Source organism: Denticeps clupeoides, chromosome 8 (genome assembly GCF_900700375.1).
Source record: "Denticeps clupeoides chromosome 8, fDenClu1.1, whole genome shotgun sequence".
NCBI classification, from domain to species: domain Eukaryota; kingdom Metazoa; phylum Chordata; class Actinopteri; order Clupeiformes; family Denticipitidae; genus Denticeps; species Denticeps clupeoides.
This window is the reverse complement of record NC_041714.1, coordinates 18,997,602-19,014,302: the sequence shown is the minus strand read 5'-3', so window position 1 is coordinate 19,014,302 and position 16,701 is coordinate 18,997,602. Positions and strand designations below refer to the sequence as shown.

At 47.7% G+C, this 16,701-nt stretch overlaps 1 protein-coding gene across 1 annotated transcript; it reads right to left on the bottom strand.

Moving 5' to 3' along the window:
- Nucleotides 1–3,239: 3,239 nt before the first annotated feature.
- Nucleotides 3,240–16,623, bottom strand: nhlrc2 (NHL repeat containing 2). Its single transcript, XM_028988399.1, has 11 exons — nucleotides 16,436–16,623; nucleotides 16,166–16,318; nucleotides 11,635–12,090; nucleotides 11,430–11,551; nucleotides 11,221–11,350; nucleotides 9,049–9,142; nucleotides 8,589–8,820; nucleotides 6,952–7,074; nucleotides 6,351–6,560; nucleotides 5,938–6,151; nucleotides 3,240–4,334 (listed from the first exon to the last, which is right to left on the bottom strand). Exons 1-11 carry the CDS (start codon nucleotides 16,596–16,598, stop codon nucleotides 4,078–4,080), a joined length of 2,154 nt encoding a protein of 717 aa, XP_028844232.1. The 5' UTR covers nucleotides 16,599–16,623; the 3' UTR covers nucleotides 3,240–4,077.
- Between the last annotated feature and the right edge of the window lie 78 nt (nucleotides 16,624–16,701).

Sequence of the window (16,701 nt, the reverse complement as noted above, 5' to 3'; positions counted from 1 at the left end):
CTTCGTCCACCTTTCTTCCGGCAGATCTGTATGCTGCACAGACGTCTTCAAATTGTTCCCGTCAGAGGTTCCCTGTGGACAATAAGCTGATCTGAGATCTGGTGACTGAAGGACTGTGTAACGGGGCGAATTCATCTTGGATTCATCGTCTCATTACGGCTCACAATAAATAACTTGCAATTGATTTCCAGTGACTCTTACCTCCAACGGGACCTCCGATTAATCAGTTTCTTTCCTCTAATCTGACCCCAGAGGACCCTGGCTTGTGAGTGGGCGGGGTCTAGGTCTCTCTAATTAGGGATCATGTACTGACGTTTTTCATGCTCGTAAACGAATGCTAACATGATGCAGATAAACACGTTCGTTCACATTTCTATTGCTAAAATGCTAAATCGCTTATATATTTATTAAATATGAGATAAAACTTGATTGGCCATGTGACCATGTAAAAATCTGTATAAATATGAAGGAGGAAAAATCATGCAAAAATGTAAAACAGCAGCACTGAGAGGTTCTGATCACGTCTGCAGACCGCAGCTCGAGTTCGAGGCCTTTCACCACCGTCCGCTGGACTGCGGGGTTACGCAAGGGTTAACAAGCCTGTCAGTGGAAAGCAGGGCGACCTAGAAGCACTGGGAGAAGGGCATAATAGTTGCAGCAACCATATGAACAATAGCAGATAGAGGAAGGAAGCTGATGTTGGACGGACACGCTGGGCCAGGCAAGGCGGTGAGAACCGGTATAAAATGTTCACTGCTGCAAGTTGAAGCTTATCTCAGGCATTTCACTGCCCTGGTAAAGAAGGTCCAGATGTGGGGAGAAGTTCTAAACGCCTAGGTCAGCTTCTCAGCTTCTCATTCTGTACAAGAACCTTGCTCAGCGACCATCACATACCAACAAACAGCAATCAGCTGTTGTGTCTTGGATTCTTCAGAAAGTTTTGAAAGTTTTACAACACCATTTGAAGCGCTGGGGAATTTTGAATAAGTTCTAGTTTCCATCTTGACCGGTTTTTAAGCAGGTTGAACATGTTGCGCTGGAATGAATCTTCCCGGAAATTGGAGGTCCAGTTGGAGCCGCGCCCGCTGCTCCCACACGCCCGCCCGCCTTCTGTCGTTCGCTGCATCTTGGATTAGCTGCTTTACGGCCTTCTGCTGTTATTCAATAAATCAGTGATCAGACAGAAGCCGTCTTCCGACTCCGTTCGTGTGTCTGATGTGTGTATTTTTTTTGTGACAGGTCCCGATCTTATCAATCTATCAATGCTTCTATCAATCAGACAGAAGCATTTACATTATTTACTGGACGCCCTTATCCAGAGCACCTTACAGTCAGTAGTGACAGGGACAGTCCCCCCTAGAGACGCTCAGGGTTAAGATGGTAGGTGGGGTTTGAACCAGAGTCTCCTGGTTCATAGGATAAGATGGTAGTAGGTGGGGTTTGAACCAGGGTCTCCTGGTTCATAGGTTAAGATGGTAGTAGGTGGGGTTTGAACCAGGGTCTCCTGGTTCATAGGTTAAGATGGTAGTAGGTGGGGTTTGAACCAGGGTCTCCTGGTTCATAGGCGCGTGTCTAAGCCACCAGGCCACTGCCAGGAATGAGAATAAACATGTGGGGATCATATCCAGGCCACGTAGGCCTGATATAGAACCTCCTCTCTCTCGCTCTCTCTCTCTCACACGCACACACCGACCCACTTTTATTTCTATTAAAATGATCCAGCGCGCGCGTTGTTGACTTTGAAATGGAAACTCTGGCCGCGTGTGCGAGGATTAACCTCATCCATTCTACACTTTTGCGGGAATTCCTGTAAACGGCGCTGACAGCGGCGTTACCTCACAGGCTCTCCTGGAGAAACCTTTCCTCTTAACACAGACGTGTGTTTGGACGTTTTCGCCGTTTCGCGTCGGTTTTGGCCACGGCTCGAGCTCATGGCGGGAAAAGAGACGCTTTGGCGCGCTGTTCGGTCAGCACCTCTCTCTGTGGGTTTAAATTGCCCTTACACATCAAACATGAATAGAACCAATCATGAGTACTCATAACTCTAAACGAGCCAAACGCTATTTCAGGGACCCGAAAGGGGCCAAGCAGCTCTCTCCCCATGACCCCGCCCCATCCTTGCTGACGTCACAGGACGTTCGCGGGAAATACCTGTTTGCTGCTTTGTAATGTCATTTCAGCAGCCGCTCTTTTGGTCTGATGTATTTGTCAGGCAGAAACATTCATCGTTGAGCTTTTGTCCGCACGAACCTGTGTAGGGGGCCTAGCGGTTAAGGGGGGTTAGGAGTCTAGGGGGCAGCGGTGGCCTAGCGGTTAAGGAAGCGGCCACATAATCAGAAGGTGGCCGGTTCAAAGCCCGACCCGCCAAGGTGCCACTGAGCAAAGCACCGTCCCCACACACTGCTCCCCAGGCCCCTGTCGTGGCTGCCCACTGCTCACTCAGGGTGATGGGTTAAATGCAGAGGACAAGTTTCATTGTGTGCACTGTGTGCTGTGCTGCTGTGTATCACAAGTGACATGAATTAATTAATTTATCCCTGAATCATCCACAAATCTTTTAAGTCACATCATAACTTATGTTTCCATACCTTGTCCAAGGCATTCGGGGTGGAAGAACTAAAAAGAACACATTTTAAGTGTGCACAACTTTTGTTGCTTTAAAAGGTGAAACAGTGAATTTACAAAACACTTTGATTTGAACCAAAAAAAATTGACAAACGTGATGTTTTCATATTGCTTCCATCCACTCCATAGTTTTTAGGTGAAATGTAAAAAAGAATTCAGAAGAATTCAGAAGAATAAAAATGTGGAACAACATTTTCATGTGCTGCAGTGTAACACAGGAAAAACACACATGATCCCACGTGATCTGTACGTTTTGGTGGGTCTGAGGGCCTGAAAATATGGAATGACTGTCAGAATTCGAACATGGATGACCGCAGCGACTCTTCTGAGGCCCTCGCTTCACTAGAGGCCAGTCTGGCCGTCCCCACTTAGTGACACACTTTCCTAACCCAAACAGCCATCGTGAAAAGCCGACAGAACCTTCCTGGCTAATTACACATCTAACGGCAGCCATCTAAACACAAGGAGAGCAGCGGCGCTACGAACATAAACAGCCGACAGTGATCAGGTTAACACACAATAACCCCGACACAAACAGCAGATAAGAGTCGACTAAACACTCCAGCCCAATCCTTGCTGATTCATTATAAACCTGGAGGGATGAAAACACACGGTCAGGTTTTTCATCGGTTTTATTATTACTAGTAAAATTACAGTGCAAAGAGCAGAACTGCCCACAATGCATCATGGGTAGAGGCGAGGCCACACAAGTGGAAACTGCAACTTCACACTGGATATTTACTATATTATCATGGATTAAAGCAGACAAAAATTGTATTAATGTTTCTAAACCAAATGGTCGTGTCGCTGGTTCAAAAAGAAGGTGTGGTTAACCCGCTTCAGTGCTTTGTTTCTTTTGGTTGCATGGTAATGTGTCTCAACAATATTCAACTTTGATCCATAAAAGAACTGTTCTGAATCAGACGCTTTGGTATAATCACCACACACCCCGTTAGAGATACAAGTAATGCACACTAATGCTTTAGCAAATAAGAGTGGATAAATTATGTGTGAAAAATGTATTTTATACTCATATATACAGGATCTCACACACACACACACACACACACACACACACACACACACAGAGCTGCTGACAAGGCACTTTGTGGTGTATAGTGAGGTTTGGGCTGCATACCAGGGAGTCACAGTGTTGACCCCTGGAATGTTGAGCTCAGGACCATTGAACCTCCCTCACTAGGGGTTAAAGGGCAAAAGTGACCTTTGTTCCTTGATACTGTATCTGTGGATCTTATCTTCTGAGTAACCAGTCATGTGTGAAGAGTTGGGGGACGTCCTAGTGTGCAGTCAGCCAACCAGGTGACTGTCCACTTCAACCAAAAAGGTGTAGAAGTAAAATATCAGACCCTCCGCCACACAGAAGAGTCTGATGGGAGCTTCATTCCTCAATCATCCCGTTATGCTCAATGGATCAGTGGAGCCTGGCAGGTTCTACAGGGCGCGTGCCAACGTCACTGAAACCAGATCTTGCCGAGAGGTGGGATCAATTTGCAGGGCCTGTTTGAAGGAAACTGCCCTCATCATGCAGGCTCCGCCCTGCAGCTGACAGCAGTACACCCAGGCGTTCAGGGTTAGGGTGGGGTTGGTCGAAGCTGCCGTGGCCGGGACGGAGATGCGGATGGCATGGGATCGGGACAGATCAGTGATGTCACCACTGATGACCTGAGAATCCAGGAGCCAATCGTTACCTGTGAGAGAGCAAAAACAATCCTGTCTATCAAAATATCAAACCACCCACGTGGACAGTCCCTAAAAACCTCAGGACAACATTTTCACCACCATCACCATACTGTACTGAAAAAAACATGCTTATGACACAACGTGTATGTGTGTGTGTATAATTGTTCTTCAGTGGTCCTTCATGTTCTTGTCCAGGACCTCCCCCTCCCAGGAGAACAACATGTGACTCTGGAGAAGGAAGCAGTGCTGAGGAAAACCAGTGATGGTTCTTTCATCTCTTGAATGGCGTTCTACATTAAAGGGAATTAACCAGACGCCCTTATCCAGAGCGCCTTACTGTCAGTACTTACAGGGACAGTCCCCCCCTGGAGACACTCAGGGTTAAGTGTCTTGCTCAGGGACACAATGGTAGTAAGTGGGGTTTGAACCTGGGTCTTTAGGTTCATAGGTGAGTGCCCACCAGGCTTCTACCACCCACGTTCTGCTCTGCAAGAATATCTCTTTTTCTGAGTAACAGAATGTTCATCCACCCACACAGCACAAACATGGGCCCAAACCATCAACCAACGCTACACCATCAACAATAAGTATTCGGACGTATCGCCTCCTACCCCCCCAACCACTCAGCATGGTGCTTTTAACATCACTGCAACTGTGAGAGATGTAAACCAGGAACAAAGGAAGTAAAACGCTGTAAAACAGAAGAACCAGTAAAAGTCAAACAAACACACCAACCCAACCAATCACAATCACAGAACAGTGATCATTATTTTCCAATAACTGGGTTATTTTTGGGCAGCTAAAGAGGCCCAGAGCCACAGCGGTCTAAACGTAGCCAAGGAACCATCAACAGCCATCTGGTCCGGGTGTAGAGAGCAGCAGCAGCAGCTTATCATGCCCATGTAATATAACTTCATCTGGTCCGGATGTATAGAGCAGCAGCAGCTTATCACGCCCATGTAATATAACTTCATCTGGTCCGGGTGTATAGAGCAGCAGCAGCTTATCACGCCCATGTAATATAAATTCATCTGGTCCGGGTGTAGAGAGCAGCAACAGCTTATTATGCCCATGTAATATAAATTCATCTGGTCCGGGTGAAAAAAGAGTAGCAGCAGCAGCTTATCACTCCCATGTAATATAAATGCATCTGGTCCGGGTGTAGAGAGCAGCAACAGCTTATTATGCCCATGTAATATAAATTCATCTGGTCCGGGTGTATAGAGCAGCAGCAGCTTATCACGCCCATGTAATATAACTTCATCTGGTCCGGGTGAAAAAGAGTAGCAGCAGCAGCTTATCACTCCCATGTAATATAAATGCATCTGGTCCAGGTGAAGAGAGCAGCAGCAGCAGCTTATTATGCCCATGTAATATAACTTCACCTGGTCCGGTTGTATAGAGCAGCAGCATCTTACCACATAATATAACTTCAGCCCCAAAACAACTACTCACTGTATACATTATCAATCATTGCCCAATTTTTGATATTCTAATAATTTGAGATACAGGATTTCTGGTTTTCATGAGATATTAACTTTGATCACAACATTCCTACGCTTTGAGATGCACTAGTACAACGGATGGACACACACACACACACACACACACCTTCAGCCATGATGCTCCAGAAGCTTGACACCTCTTCTGTCAACTTGGTCCCATCAGGCAGCGACAGGCGCAGCTCCAAGTTGACCGTCTGTCCAGGTGACACTGTCAGGAGGGGCATCTCCACAACGGGGGTAGATTTTGGAAGCTTGGGCAGCTTCCTGGCCCCAGAATCCACCTCTGCTGGCCCATCTACTGCTGCAGGTAAGACTGGGAACTGAGAAAGAGGCATATTTTATATTAGCTTCTGTGTTATTTTTATGTATAAATGAAATCATACAGTACATTATAACTAAAGCACTGCCTTCAGAAAATCAAATGGGATGAAAATGATTGTAACAATTTTTAATTAAGAGTGATTCCTTAGGAAATTAAGTATTTTAATGAGGTGATGATGGATGGAGACGTGGACCCACCACAGACACAGTCTGGGTCTGCAGGTCCAGCACCTTGACCAGGTGGTTGTTGGTGTCGGCCACGTACAGCAGTTTCCCACCCGCTCCCACACACAGGCCGCCCGGCTCATTGAAGCTGGACTCTGAGAACCCAGGTCCGAGGGTCCCACCAGGCTCGCCGGTACCAGCCACCGTGCGGCACTGCTTGGTCTTAGGGTCCACCACTTTAATCTGGGAAGCACAACTTATAATAAAGAATAATCTCATGGAAGCTGCTGGAGCGGCAATCGTCATTAACGCCTCTTCCCACCTCGCTGTGAATCGAATCTTTTCGAGAAATGGAAACTGAATATTTGATTAATAACAAAAAGCCTGAGGCCAGATGGTCTGAATCCACTTCTTCACAAATTTAAAGCACAATTCTGGCAGGTCCGACATGGCACCAGAAAAAACTAAGTGTTGGCAATGACTAACATGTCATAAAAATGGGCCAAAAGACAACACAGTGGTCATGGAAATTCTATTTATTATTCTTAACTAACTTAATACACTCACTCCATCTGGTGCCGCTAAATACTAATGAGTTAGGGTTTACCCCTTAAAAAAAAAAAAGTGATTTTGCCTTGTGGTTGTAGGAGTCAGCAACATACAGAAGACTGCTGTTCGGGTCCCAGGCTACACCCAGTGGGTGCTGCAACTTCACGTCCACCCCCTTACCGTCCACATCTCCGAAGGCAAAGAGGTTCTGCAGGAAGAAAAATGAACAGAAAGTTGTGGAAATGTTTGTCCAGGCAAACCTGACAGTGCCAGGTGGAAACAGAATGCAGGCTTTGTAGCCGGAAGAGAGATAGAGAACAAGTGAGGACTAAAACAACAACTAATAATAATAAAAAAAAAGTGTGTGCATCATGAAAGTGGTGCAGTAATTAACTAATTAGGTCCTCTAATGGAAACGGGAAGGGCGTAATTTCTCATTAATTCAGCCGGGTCGATGTGGGAAAATGGCTCCAGATCTCATTTTCCAGAGCAGGAGACGAAGGGAAGGGGAAACTGATTAATCTGATAAATAAAATCAATTAATGAAAATAAATAAAAAGCCTTGAGTGTGGAACTGATCAAAACAACATTGAAGTGAAAGAATAACCTGGAATTATCCGCTAGGCAGTGGTGGCCTAGCGGTTAAGGAAGCGGCCCCGTAATCAGAAGGTTGCCGGTTCGAATCCCGATCCACTGAGGTGCCACTGAGCAAAGCACCGTCCCCACACACTGCTCCCCGGGCGCCTGTCATGGCTGCCCACTGTTCACTCAGGGTGATGGGTTAAATGCAGAGGACAAATTTCACTGTGTGCACCGTGTGCTGTGCATCACATGTGACAATCACTTCACTTTAATCACTTATGGCATTACAGGAGAAAATGAAACACAAAATGATCACTCAATGAAAGATTTCCAAATTAAGTAAATTACTGTTACTGTAAACAGCAGTCCATTAACCATAAAATCCTTTATTGGTACATTAACCGATAAAAAGAATCCAGCACAAGATGTGGAACGGAGAAGGTGCCTGAGGTGCAGCCGGAATGTAGAGAAACATTCAATAAACCAAACGGTCGGGAAGGAATTCGACTGGAAGAGAGCAGAAAATAAAAAGGAACCAGCGAGGAAGCGTCCAGGCTGCACATTAACGCGGCTTCGGATGCGGCGCACAATCGGTTCCAGAATGGATGCTTTGTATATCCACCAAATAAATAAATCGATGTGTCCGGAGGCCTGCTGTCCTTATAAAGGGCACGAGCCGCTCATGCAGATTGTTGCCGGGACGAAAAAGTAAACCTCAGCAGATTGAGGTCGAGTCCGGAATGCCAGCCCGGAGAATGGAGGCCGCTCCGGCCCTATATGGAGAGCCGGGAGAGCCGAGCCCGGCCTTGTCAGAAGGGCAGGTGCTTCAAACTTCCTATGGGACTCGAGGGTCGAGCCTAAATCACTTTTTTTTTTTTTTTTTTTTAAATCCTCGCGCTACCGCGGCCGGGGCCCTCCGCCAGAAACACGATTCGTCTTCCGACTCGCTGACTCCGGATAATCAATGCAACCAATTATCAGGATTTACGTCCACGCAACTATTTAACAACGACGTGTGACTGAGAATGATTGCATGAGGGTGGTTTTTTTTTTTTCACCCTTCCAATGCGGGGAGAGATGGAACGAATGTGAAACTGTACTAGGATCTGACCCCGCCCCCAACGACCGTCCCCCTCTCACCAGAGGGTCCCTCTCGCCGCCCACCACGTGCTTGACGGCGCCGTCTGTCAGGGCGAGGCTGCGGACGGTGCTGCTCTCGCTGTCGGCGACGAACAGGCAGCTCCAGGGCGTGGCGGGGGCCGGCGCCACGCCCGACGGCTGGGCGAAGCCGGCTTTATGGGGGTAGGCGTTGTTGCGGTTCTCCTCGCTGCCGCTGCCGGCAAAGCGAACGCACGTCCCTCTCGCCGAGGTGCTGCGGGGTGATAGAGGTTCAGCCACAACATTAAAACCCCCTTCTCCACACAGATTTAAATAGAGAAATATTTTATATTGATTTTTAAATTAGTGAGATGAGACTGACCATATGAAGAAACACTTAATCAGTTCATTTACATGATGTGCCCTGAATTATTTTTTACACAGATAGCACAGATATACACAGATACAGGGCACAGGAGGCTCATGGGTAACATCAGCTCACCTCCCTTTGGGCAGCTTCCCATCGTCTAAGAACAGAGCCCAGATCTGATGGGTCCCGGCCATGGCTATCCAGAGAACGTTGTCCTCTTCACCCCCTGCACACACACACACACACACACACATTATGGTTTTTCTCCATCCAGTGAAGTATGGACAGAAGTCAGGTGGAAGGAAGAGTAGGAGATGTTCTGGGCTCTGTGTCTATCAGCAGCTCAGATATGTCCTCTTCCTCCTCAGCATCCATCATCTGCCTCTCAGGAGCCTGGAGCGTACCAGCTCATCAATTCATGACCTCACACATTAACATGCAGCATGTGAGTGTGTGTGTATGGCAGTGTATCACACCAGAAACACAGTGAATGGACACGAAAGTCGACTGACGAGGTTTTCACCACCTTTCAGTGGCGCCACGGAGAGCGGGTTTCACATCTAACAATAGATCCCTAATGGTCCAGAGCTTATCTGAAGCCATTCCTGCACTGGACTCCAACGAAACTCCTCGACACGCGATGGTGATGCCAAGTGCCATCATGGAGCAGAAATGTCAAAACCCACAGAACCAGTAGAGCAAAGAAACATAAAAAATATACAGATAATAATGAAATTCATTACAGCTCATCAGGATCAATATTAGCTTACATCAGCATTATGCGTAATTCTTGGCCCAACCATCGCGAATAATCATATATAATTACTGATGTAAAACAAAAAAAAAAAGACAAAAGCAGCCATGTCTGCTACAGAACGCGAGGAGGTTCTGTATTTTTAAAAAAATTATATTTCTTCCCCCAATAAACCTCTAAATATTTTCCCAATTCTTTTCTGTGCTACACATAGCTCTTCTGATAGTAATGGCCACAGGCGCCTGTGGATAACGTCCTGCTAATAATAAAAAAAAATGCAAAACGTACGCGGCTCTCATACACAAGGGCGACGAAAAATGTACAGATACGCTTTTAGCTGTTGTTTTTGTTCGAAACTGATCCTTGGCCTTTATCTTTATTTACCCAGCAAGGCCCGTGTTGAAAGACGAGGCGGATCAGAACGTGGGAACAGCGGAACGTGGGGTGAATGTTCCCAACACACACTGCGTTCACTTCCACCCGCTCTCGCTCTCTCTCTCTCTCTGTGTGTGTGTGTGTGTGTTTCACGCTCTCTGCATTTTGTCCATTACCAGAAGCTCTTCCTCCAAAGTGACGGAGTGTCAGTCGTCATTGTGCTGCTGTACGATTGCTTCCGTAGTCGGGAGACAAAAAGTGCAAATGTACAATTTCCCCCGATTCTGTCCTTGTCAGGCCAATCAGTCTATGTGCAGCAGGATCCGTCTTCATTAGGCCTGTCACCGTCACCGCAGCGTTTTATTCCCAACACCCGCATGTCTCATCGTCCCGAGGGGACCAGAGTGTCCACTGCAGGGGACTGTTGCAGCCTGACTCTCATGCCATCTTATCATCATCATCATCATCATCATCATCATCAGGACCACACGGCTGGCTGAAGAGCCCTGTGATGTTATCTCAGCCCCATTCAGCCTCTGATCCTGATGCAGCAAAGCAGCGTCCAAGCAGCCAAAAAGCAACAACCTCGCAGAAAATCGAGACGCAGAACAAAGAAGTGGAACACCGCAGGACTTCAAACAGAACCCATGACTGCAGTCTGAGAGATTCATACAGCAGATAGCAGTGGCGATGTGGAAAAATAAAACCTGGCGAAAGCCCTTCCGGCAGAACGACACAAGAGCGTATTATAAAGGGAATGACATCTTATGAGACTGAAGAAGAAGAGCGAAGTGAACCCAGGTAATGACGACGAGGCCAGAGACACGCAGGCTCTTTTCGTTTGGAAACGCAGCTGAACGGCTCATCTTCAGGCCATCATCGTCCATCTGCATCTCGCCGCCAACGTGTCAGCGTTGCCAAGTTTGCTTATTTGAATCCGTGTTATAAACGACAGTCACCGGCTGTGCTGCTGAGTAGAGAGAATTCGTGTAGCGCATCAGATGGCAATGTATAATTACATTTTTAATCTTTGAATATTGTTAGATTACACAACGCGCACAAAACAGCAATGAACACAGATTGGCAGCCCCTGATCGTCATTTGTGACAGTTTCACTGTCTCATATTCATTATTCAGTTTTAGAGTCCTGATTCCAGGTGATTGGTGTACATTACCTGCGGTTCCCAGGGTAACATCCCAGGGGGAGCTGATTGGCTGCTCCAGGCCTGTGCCCCCGCCTTCTTTATCAGTGCCCTGCACCCCCACGCCGGCCAGCGTGGTGACCTTTCCAACGGACAGATCGATCTGGGGAAGATCATGTGAAAATGTGAGACCTCGACCACATTAGAAGTGCCCCGCCCTCTCCCAGCGGCCGCCCACCCACCTTTCTGATCAGGTGGTTCTCCGTGTCGGCCACGTACACCACCTGTCCTTTAATGGCGACGCCCTGGGGTGAGTTGAACTGTGCCTCTGAGAGGTCACCGTCTCTCCAGCCGCTCTGCGGCCCTGGTGACACCACGTCAACACGCGCTCAGACAAACGTAAACACAAACAGGCCAGCGAGGTGTCACGGTGTCATCACGCCTCACCTCCTATAGAGTGCAGCACCTGCCCAGTACTGGCCACCAGCAGCACTCTGTGGTGACCCGTGTCGGCGATCGCCAGGGTCTTCCCCGCCGGGTCCAGCGCCACCTTCCCCGGGAAGGACAGGACGGAGGGGGGCAGGGAGTCGCGGAAGAGCCGGACGCCCACGCCGTGCCCCCGCAGCAGGCCCCGGGCCCCGTAGTGCCGGAGGGCCACCCCGGCGAACAGGGCCAGCCGCTGCCGCTCGGCCTCGCCCACCAAGGAGAAGAGCAGGTTCCCCCGCGGCCCCAGCAGGACCAGCGTGGGCCAGCAGGACACGTCCAGCTCCGTCCACAGCCGCGCCTCGGCGTCGTTCACCACCGGGTGAGTGATGTCGTAGCGTAGCACCGCGCTCTGGACGTTCTCCAGGACGCGCTCGTTGGGGAACTTGGCGGAGTGCACGCCCACCACCACCAGGCCATCTGAGTACAGGCCAGAGAAGAGAAAGATCGGCGCTGCTCCAGTGTTGTTATTAACACTCAGAAGCGTGATTCATTTACCGCTTCTGGGTAAAATTAGCATCTGCCTGGAATAAGCAGCACTAATAAAACATAAATAAATGCAAAAAATAGAGGAAGTGCTGCTGACTTTATTCCAAAAGGATATTACGAGGTAGAGTGAAGAAGTGAAGACGGCTCCATCAGATAAGCAGCTGGTGCCTCGCCTGTCTCTCCAAATACGCCGTGAATAATGTGAATGACGGAGCCAAAATGAGATTTGTTCCAATCAGAGCCCCCCCCGACGGCCCTGGAATCGTCATATTAAAATGCCACGGGGTGAGGCCGGCTCTCCGAAATGTGATCAAATTATAAATGTTTCATTTAGCCTGAAACAATAATCCCAATTTTGAATAGGCACAACGAGCAGGGCGGTTTTATCATCATTTTTTAATTATTAAGTGATGAGTTTTCAAAAGCAGATGGCTACTGCTCCCATCCAAACCTGACGAGTCCTGTCTCCTGAGTGACGTCACATCAAATGTGCAAAGCCAGTGGCTGAAAACCTTAGTCAGCCAATTTAGACTGGCAGACTGTCATGAGTTTCATCTGTCATCCAATTGAAACACGCATCACTATGCTGAAATATTAATCATTAAACTGTGCATGGACACAGCATCATCTGGACCAACGAGATGACGAAGTTTTTTTAAATGAATTATTATTGGTGATATGGTGAAAAAGCATTGTACATTAATTACGCACATCAAAGGCATATAGTGATAAATCCTGTGATTATTTTGAGAAATATAATTCCTTCACATCTCCTGATGAAATTCGTTCCAGAAGCCCTTTTCATTCGCCGAGCATTACAGAAGATGAAAAGTGAACTTTCCCCAATCTCCCTTTACTTTATTGGCCCATGTCACAGCTCTCCCACTTATTCTAGATGAAAGTGTGCAAACTTAATTCTACTGAACACCAACTTGGGTTGTTTTAATAAAGAGGGAAATTTTTATGTAATATATGAATGAATAAATACAGTAGGTCTATCATAAATCATTGCATCTTGCAAAACTGCACTGTTTTAGCATTGTTGGGTGGCAAAAACTAAACTACCGCTCTCTCTCTCTCTCTCTCACACACACACACACACACACACACACACACCAATAATACTGGATACCAGTGCATGGATCGTGTCTCACTACAGCAAGAATTGAATGACCGGTTGGTGGTGGACAAACACAGACTCATTTTATCCTCCGTGGCCTGTTCCCACGCCGCGTGACATGGAGGTCACTTCTCATCAGCCTGAAGGTGCGGACAACAGCGGACTTCGTTTAAAGAGTCGGTGGCGCGTTCCAGCTCACCAGAAAGCAGCGGCGGCATCATCAACCGGGTATTTTTATGTCACAAAACATCCTGCTGAAATGAAATCCTAAATTGAAACAAATGCATAACCAAAAGCCAATTTTCAGCAGGGAGGACCAGGTATGGAGCCCTGCGGCACTCATTACCATTCGTCCTCCATTCCTGTGTTTGGCCGAGTCGCTGTCGCTCCAGTATGGCGGCAGTCGTTCGAATAGGGCTCATTCTAATTTAACGGAAATGTCAGTGCAAGGCTCTCCGTCCCGCGTTACGTGTCCCCAGGCAGCAAACGCTGCGCCGCAGATGAAAGGAGACAGATGGCAGCTAATATACGCGAGCGGCAACGATTCATCCAAACATTGAAATTCATAAGATCAGCATCACCATGGAGCACAGAAACGCTTTCAGAGTGAAGCCATGTCCCCCCTGGCCTCTGGCGTCAGCTGAATATTCAGCCGCTCAGCGGTTCCTTTTCCCCGCTGGCCTGAGTCTGCAGGTACCACGGTCAGCAGAGGACCAGCGGCCCGAGGTCGGCGGCATCTACACCGTTCTTTAAATAAGGAGGCATGGTTTACGGTGGTTTATGAAGGCTTGAGGCGCATTTCACACCGGCCAGCGACAGACTGCCTCTGACCCGGCCGCAGTAACAGAATGTACCAGTCTGCGTGCCAGAGATGAAGCGAGGGGGGGTTGGACGATAAGTGATGTGCGCACCCTGCTTCCTCCGACGGGCCGGGTGAGGGACCACAGATAGGCCAGTGACAGATGGGCAGTGAGACCACTCTGCGTTCTATATTTAGACCGGGGAACCAGGCGCCCGGTGGGTCTAATGGACAAGAAGGACCAGAACGGAGAAGAATGAGACGCTGCGTTGGAACACACAGCAATCTGCCATAACATTAAAACCAGTTCACTACACTACTACCTACCACTTATTATATTCAGTTGATATGTTGGGAAAAGGAACAAGTGTAAGGAAGGACAAGGACAAAAAAAGCAGAACATACCCAAATTCATCTAATGAAGGACAACAAATTAACTGGTGACAGTGACATGGCCCAAAGCCACCCTCCAAAGACCTCCAGCACCACAGACCTGCTACCATGGCTTCTACTGAGTGTCTGTGGGATGAGCTCTATAGATTGAGGCTCCTCCTCACAACTGACTCTTCACTGGACTTAAAGGATCTGGAGATGTGTAAACATCTCAGAGCCAGACGCCACAGGACAAGGTTCAGGAGGGGTCAACTAGACGGGTTGCTGAGCTGAAAGTCAGATTCCCTTTTGTTGAAACAAATGATGTAATGCAGCTTTCTCACACCAGGGGATGCTAGTCCCCCACCTCCAACCAATAACAGGCCAAACCGTAACTTGGAAGTTCATGTGTTAAAAGACGAACGGTGATATGCTCCAGTTGCAGCACAGACAGCTGTGAAAACATGTGAAAAGGCTTTGAAATGTGAATTACTGCACGAATAGCTCATAGATAATGATCAAAACTCAGCCACAGCAAATATTTTCCTATTTAAAATAACACCAGACACATCCATTTTCCATATATTTACAGAGCACGAGGTCAAAAGGCCATGGAAAAAGGAAAAACATTTAGGATAATTGTAGGGTCCTGTGTGAAGCCTCATGTAGGGTCCCGTGTGAAATCACATGACATGAGAGATGGAAAATGGCAAATTCTTCATTACATGGTAAATAAAACCTGCATGGTGTTGGTAGTGGCCACGTTTGTGTTAAAAGGGTTATTAGTGAAGAGAACGGAGGGCAAAGGAGACCGAGGTGAAAGGGAGGAGCTGGATGCTGCGCTACATCTGGGCGTGTCACGTATTGAAAGGAAGGGGAAGTAGGGTCTGTGAAAGCTATCACTCATCCATACTTTGTTTAAAACATCATTAAAATTAATCTTCATAATAACACATCAATAAAAAGGTAGATGAAGGTGCTCCCTAAGAGTGGCACAGATGTGATCAGAAAACACAGAAAGCAAAGAATAAAGTGGCTGCTGATAAAGGAGGCTCCAGAAATATAAAAAACAGATCTAACATTACTTTATGCGTGTGCCTTTGCTAAGTCTATTGATATCGATTCTCATTCTGTAAAGAATCATTTAACCAGTAACATGAAAGGGAACAGTTACCTCATGATCTAAACGGCAGATACTGAACAATTACTCTACAGTGCATGGGTAACATATACTGAAAATGGTATCAGTTCAGCCTGAACCATAGCCACCATAGCCAATGATGTCTGTGTTTTGTGTTCTCATTAAACATAAGCCTTATTCCTTCTACTTTTTTTTTTTATTCTATTACATGCATTTCTATAATTCCTACTACTTTAACTATGCATGGTGAAAGTGCGTGCTGCGAAAGTGAAGTGATTGTCATTGTGAAACACTGCAGCACAGCACACGGTGACACAACGGAATGTGTCCTCTGCTTTTAACCGTTACTCTTGGTGAGCAGTGGGCGCCGGGGAGCAGTGTGTGGGGACGATGCTTTGCTCAGTGGCACCTTGGCAGATCGGGCCACTACCGGCAACCTTCTGATTAAGGGGCCGCTTCCATACCCGCTAGGCCACCGCTGCCTCAAAAAATACTATTTACTGCTATAACTATGCGTGTGACACACCAGAAGATCTTGGGTAATTCCACAGGTTGCAGAGGTGCCGCCTGATACCTTCAACAGAGTGCTGCTGCTCCAGCTGGCGCAGGTCCGGCAGGATGTGCATGCAGTTGATGCAGCAGTACGTGAAGAAGTCGAGGACGACCACCTTCCCCGAGAGCTCCGTGCGCAGGGACAGCGGCGCGCCCGTGTTCAGCCACTGCAGCCCTGCGAAAGCGACAAACTCAGTCTGTAAATGCATTATTAAACAGGCAGCATCGTTGCGCGTTAATGGCCAGTTAGGCAAGTTCTTGTCGAGCAAGTTGGCGTAGCGGCGTCACCGACCCTTCTCGAAATCGGGGATCTTCAGGTCCTCCCTGTCGTCCAGCTTTTCCAGATACTGCTTTACGAGCGACTCCTTTTCCTGCGGTGTCGTCGCATCCTCCAGGGCGTAGTCCAGTTGGCTCTGGACGGGAATGAGATCTGTCAGACTGCTGTAGGACGCCATGTTTCCGTCCCACGACACGGGCGGCTCAGCCAACGCTGGCGTGTGTTTCAGCCGCGGCACTTTCACCACAAACCTCTCACGCAACAATAATTGTTTTTAACCG

Coding starts and splice junctions, on each gene's coding strand:
- nhlrc2 (XM_028988399.1), bottom strand. CDS start 16,598: ATGGCGTCCTACAGCAGTCTGACAGATCTCATTCCCGTCCAGAGCCAA. Junction 11,552..11,634: donor GGTGCTGCACTCTATAGGAG/GTGAGGCGTGAT, acceptor TGGTGTCACCAG/GGCCGCAGAGCGGCTGGAGA. Junction 8,821..9,048: donor GGGAAGCTGCCCAAAGGGAG/GTGAGCTGATGT, acceptor ATCACCCCGCAG/CACCTCGGCGAGAGGGACGT.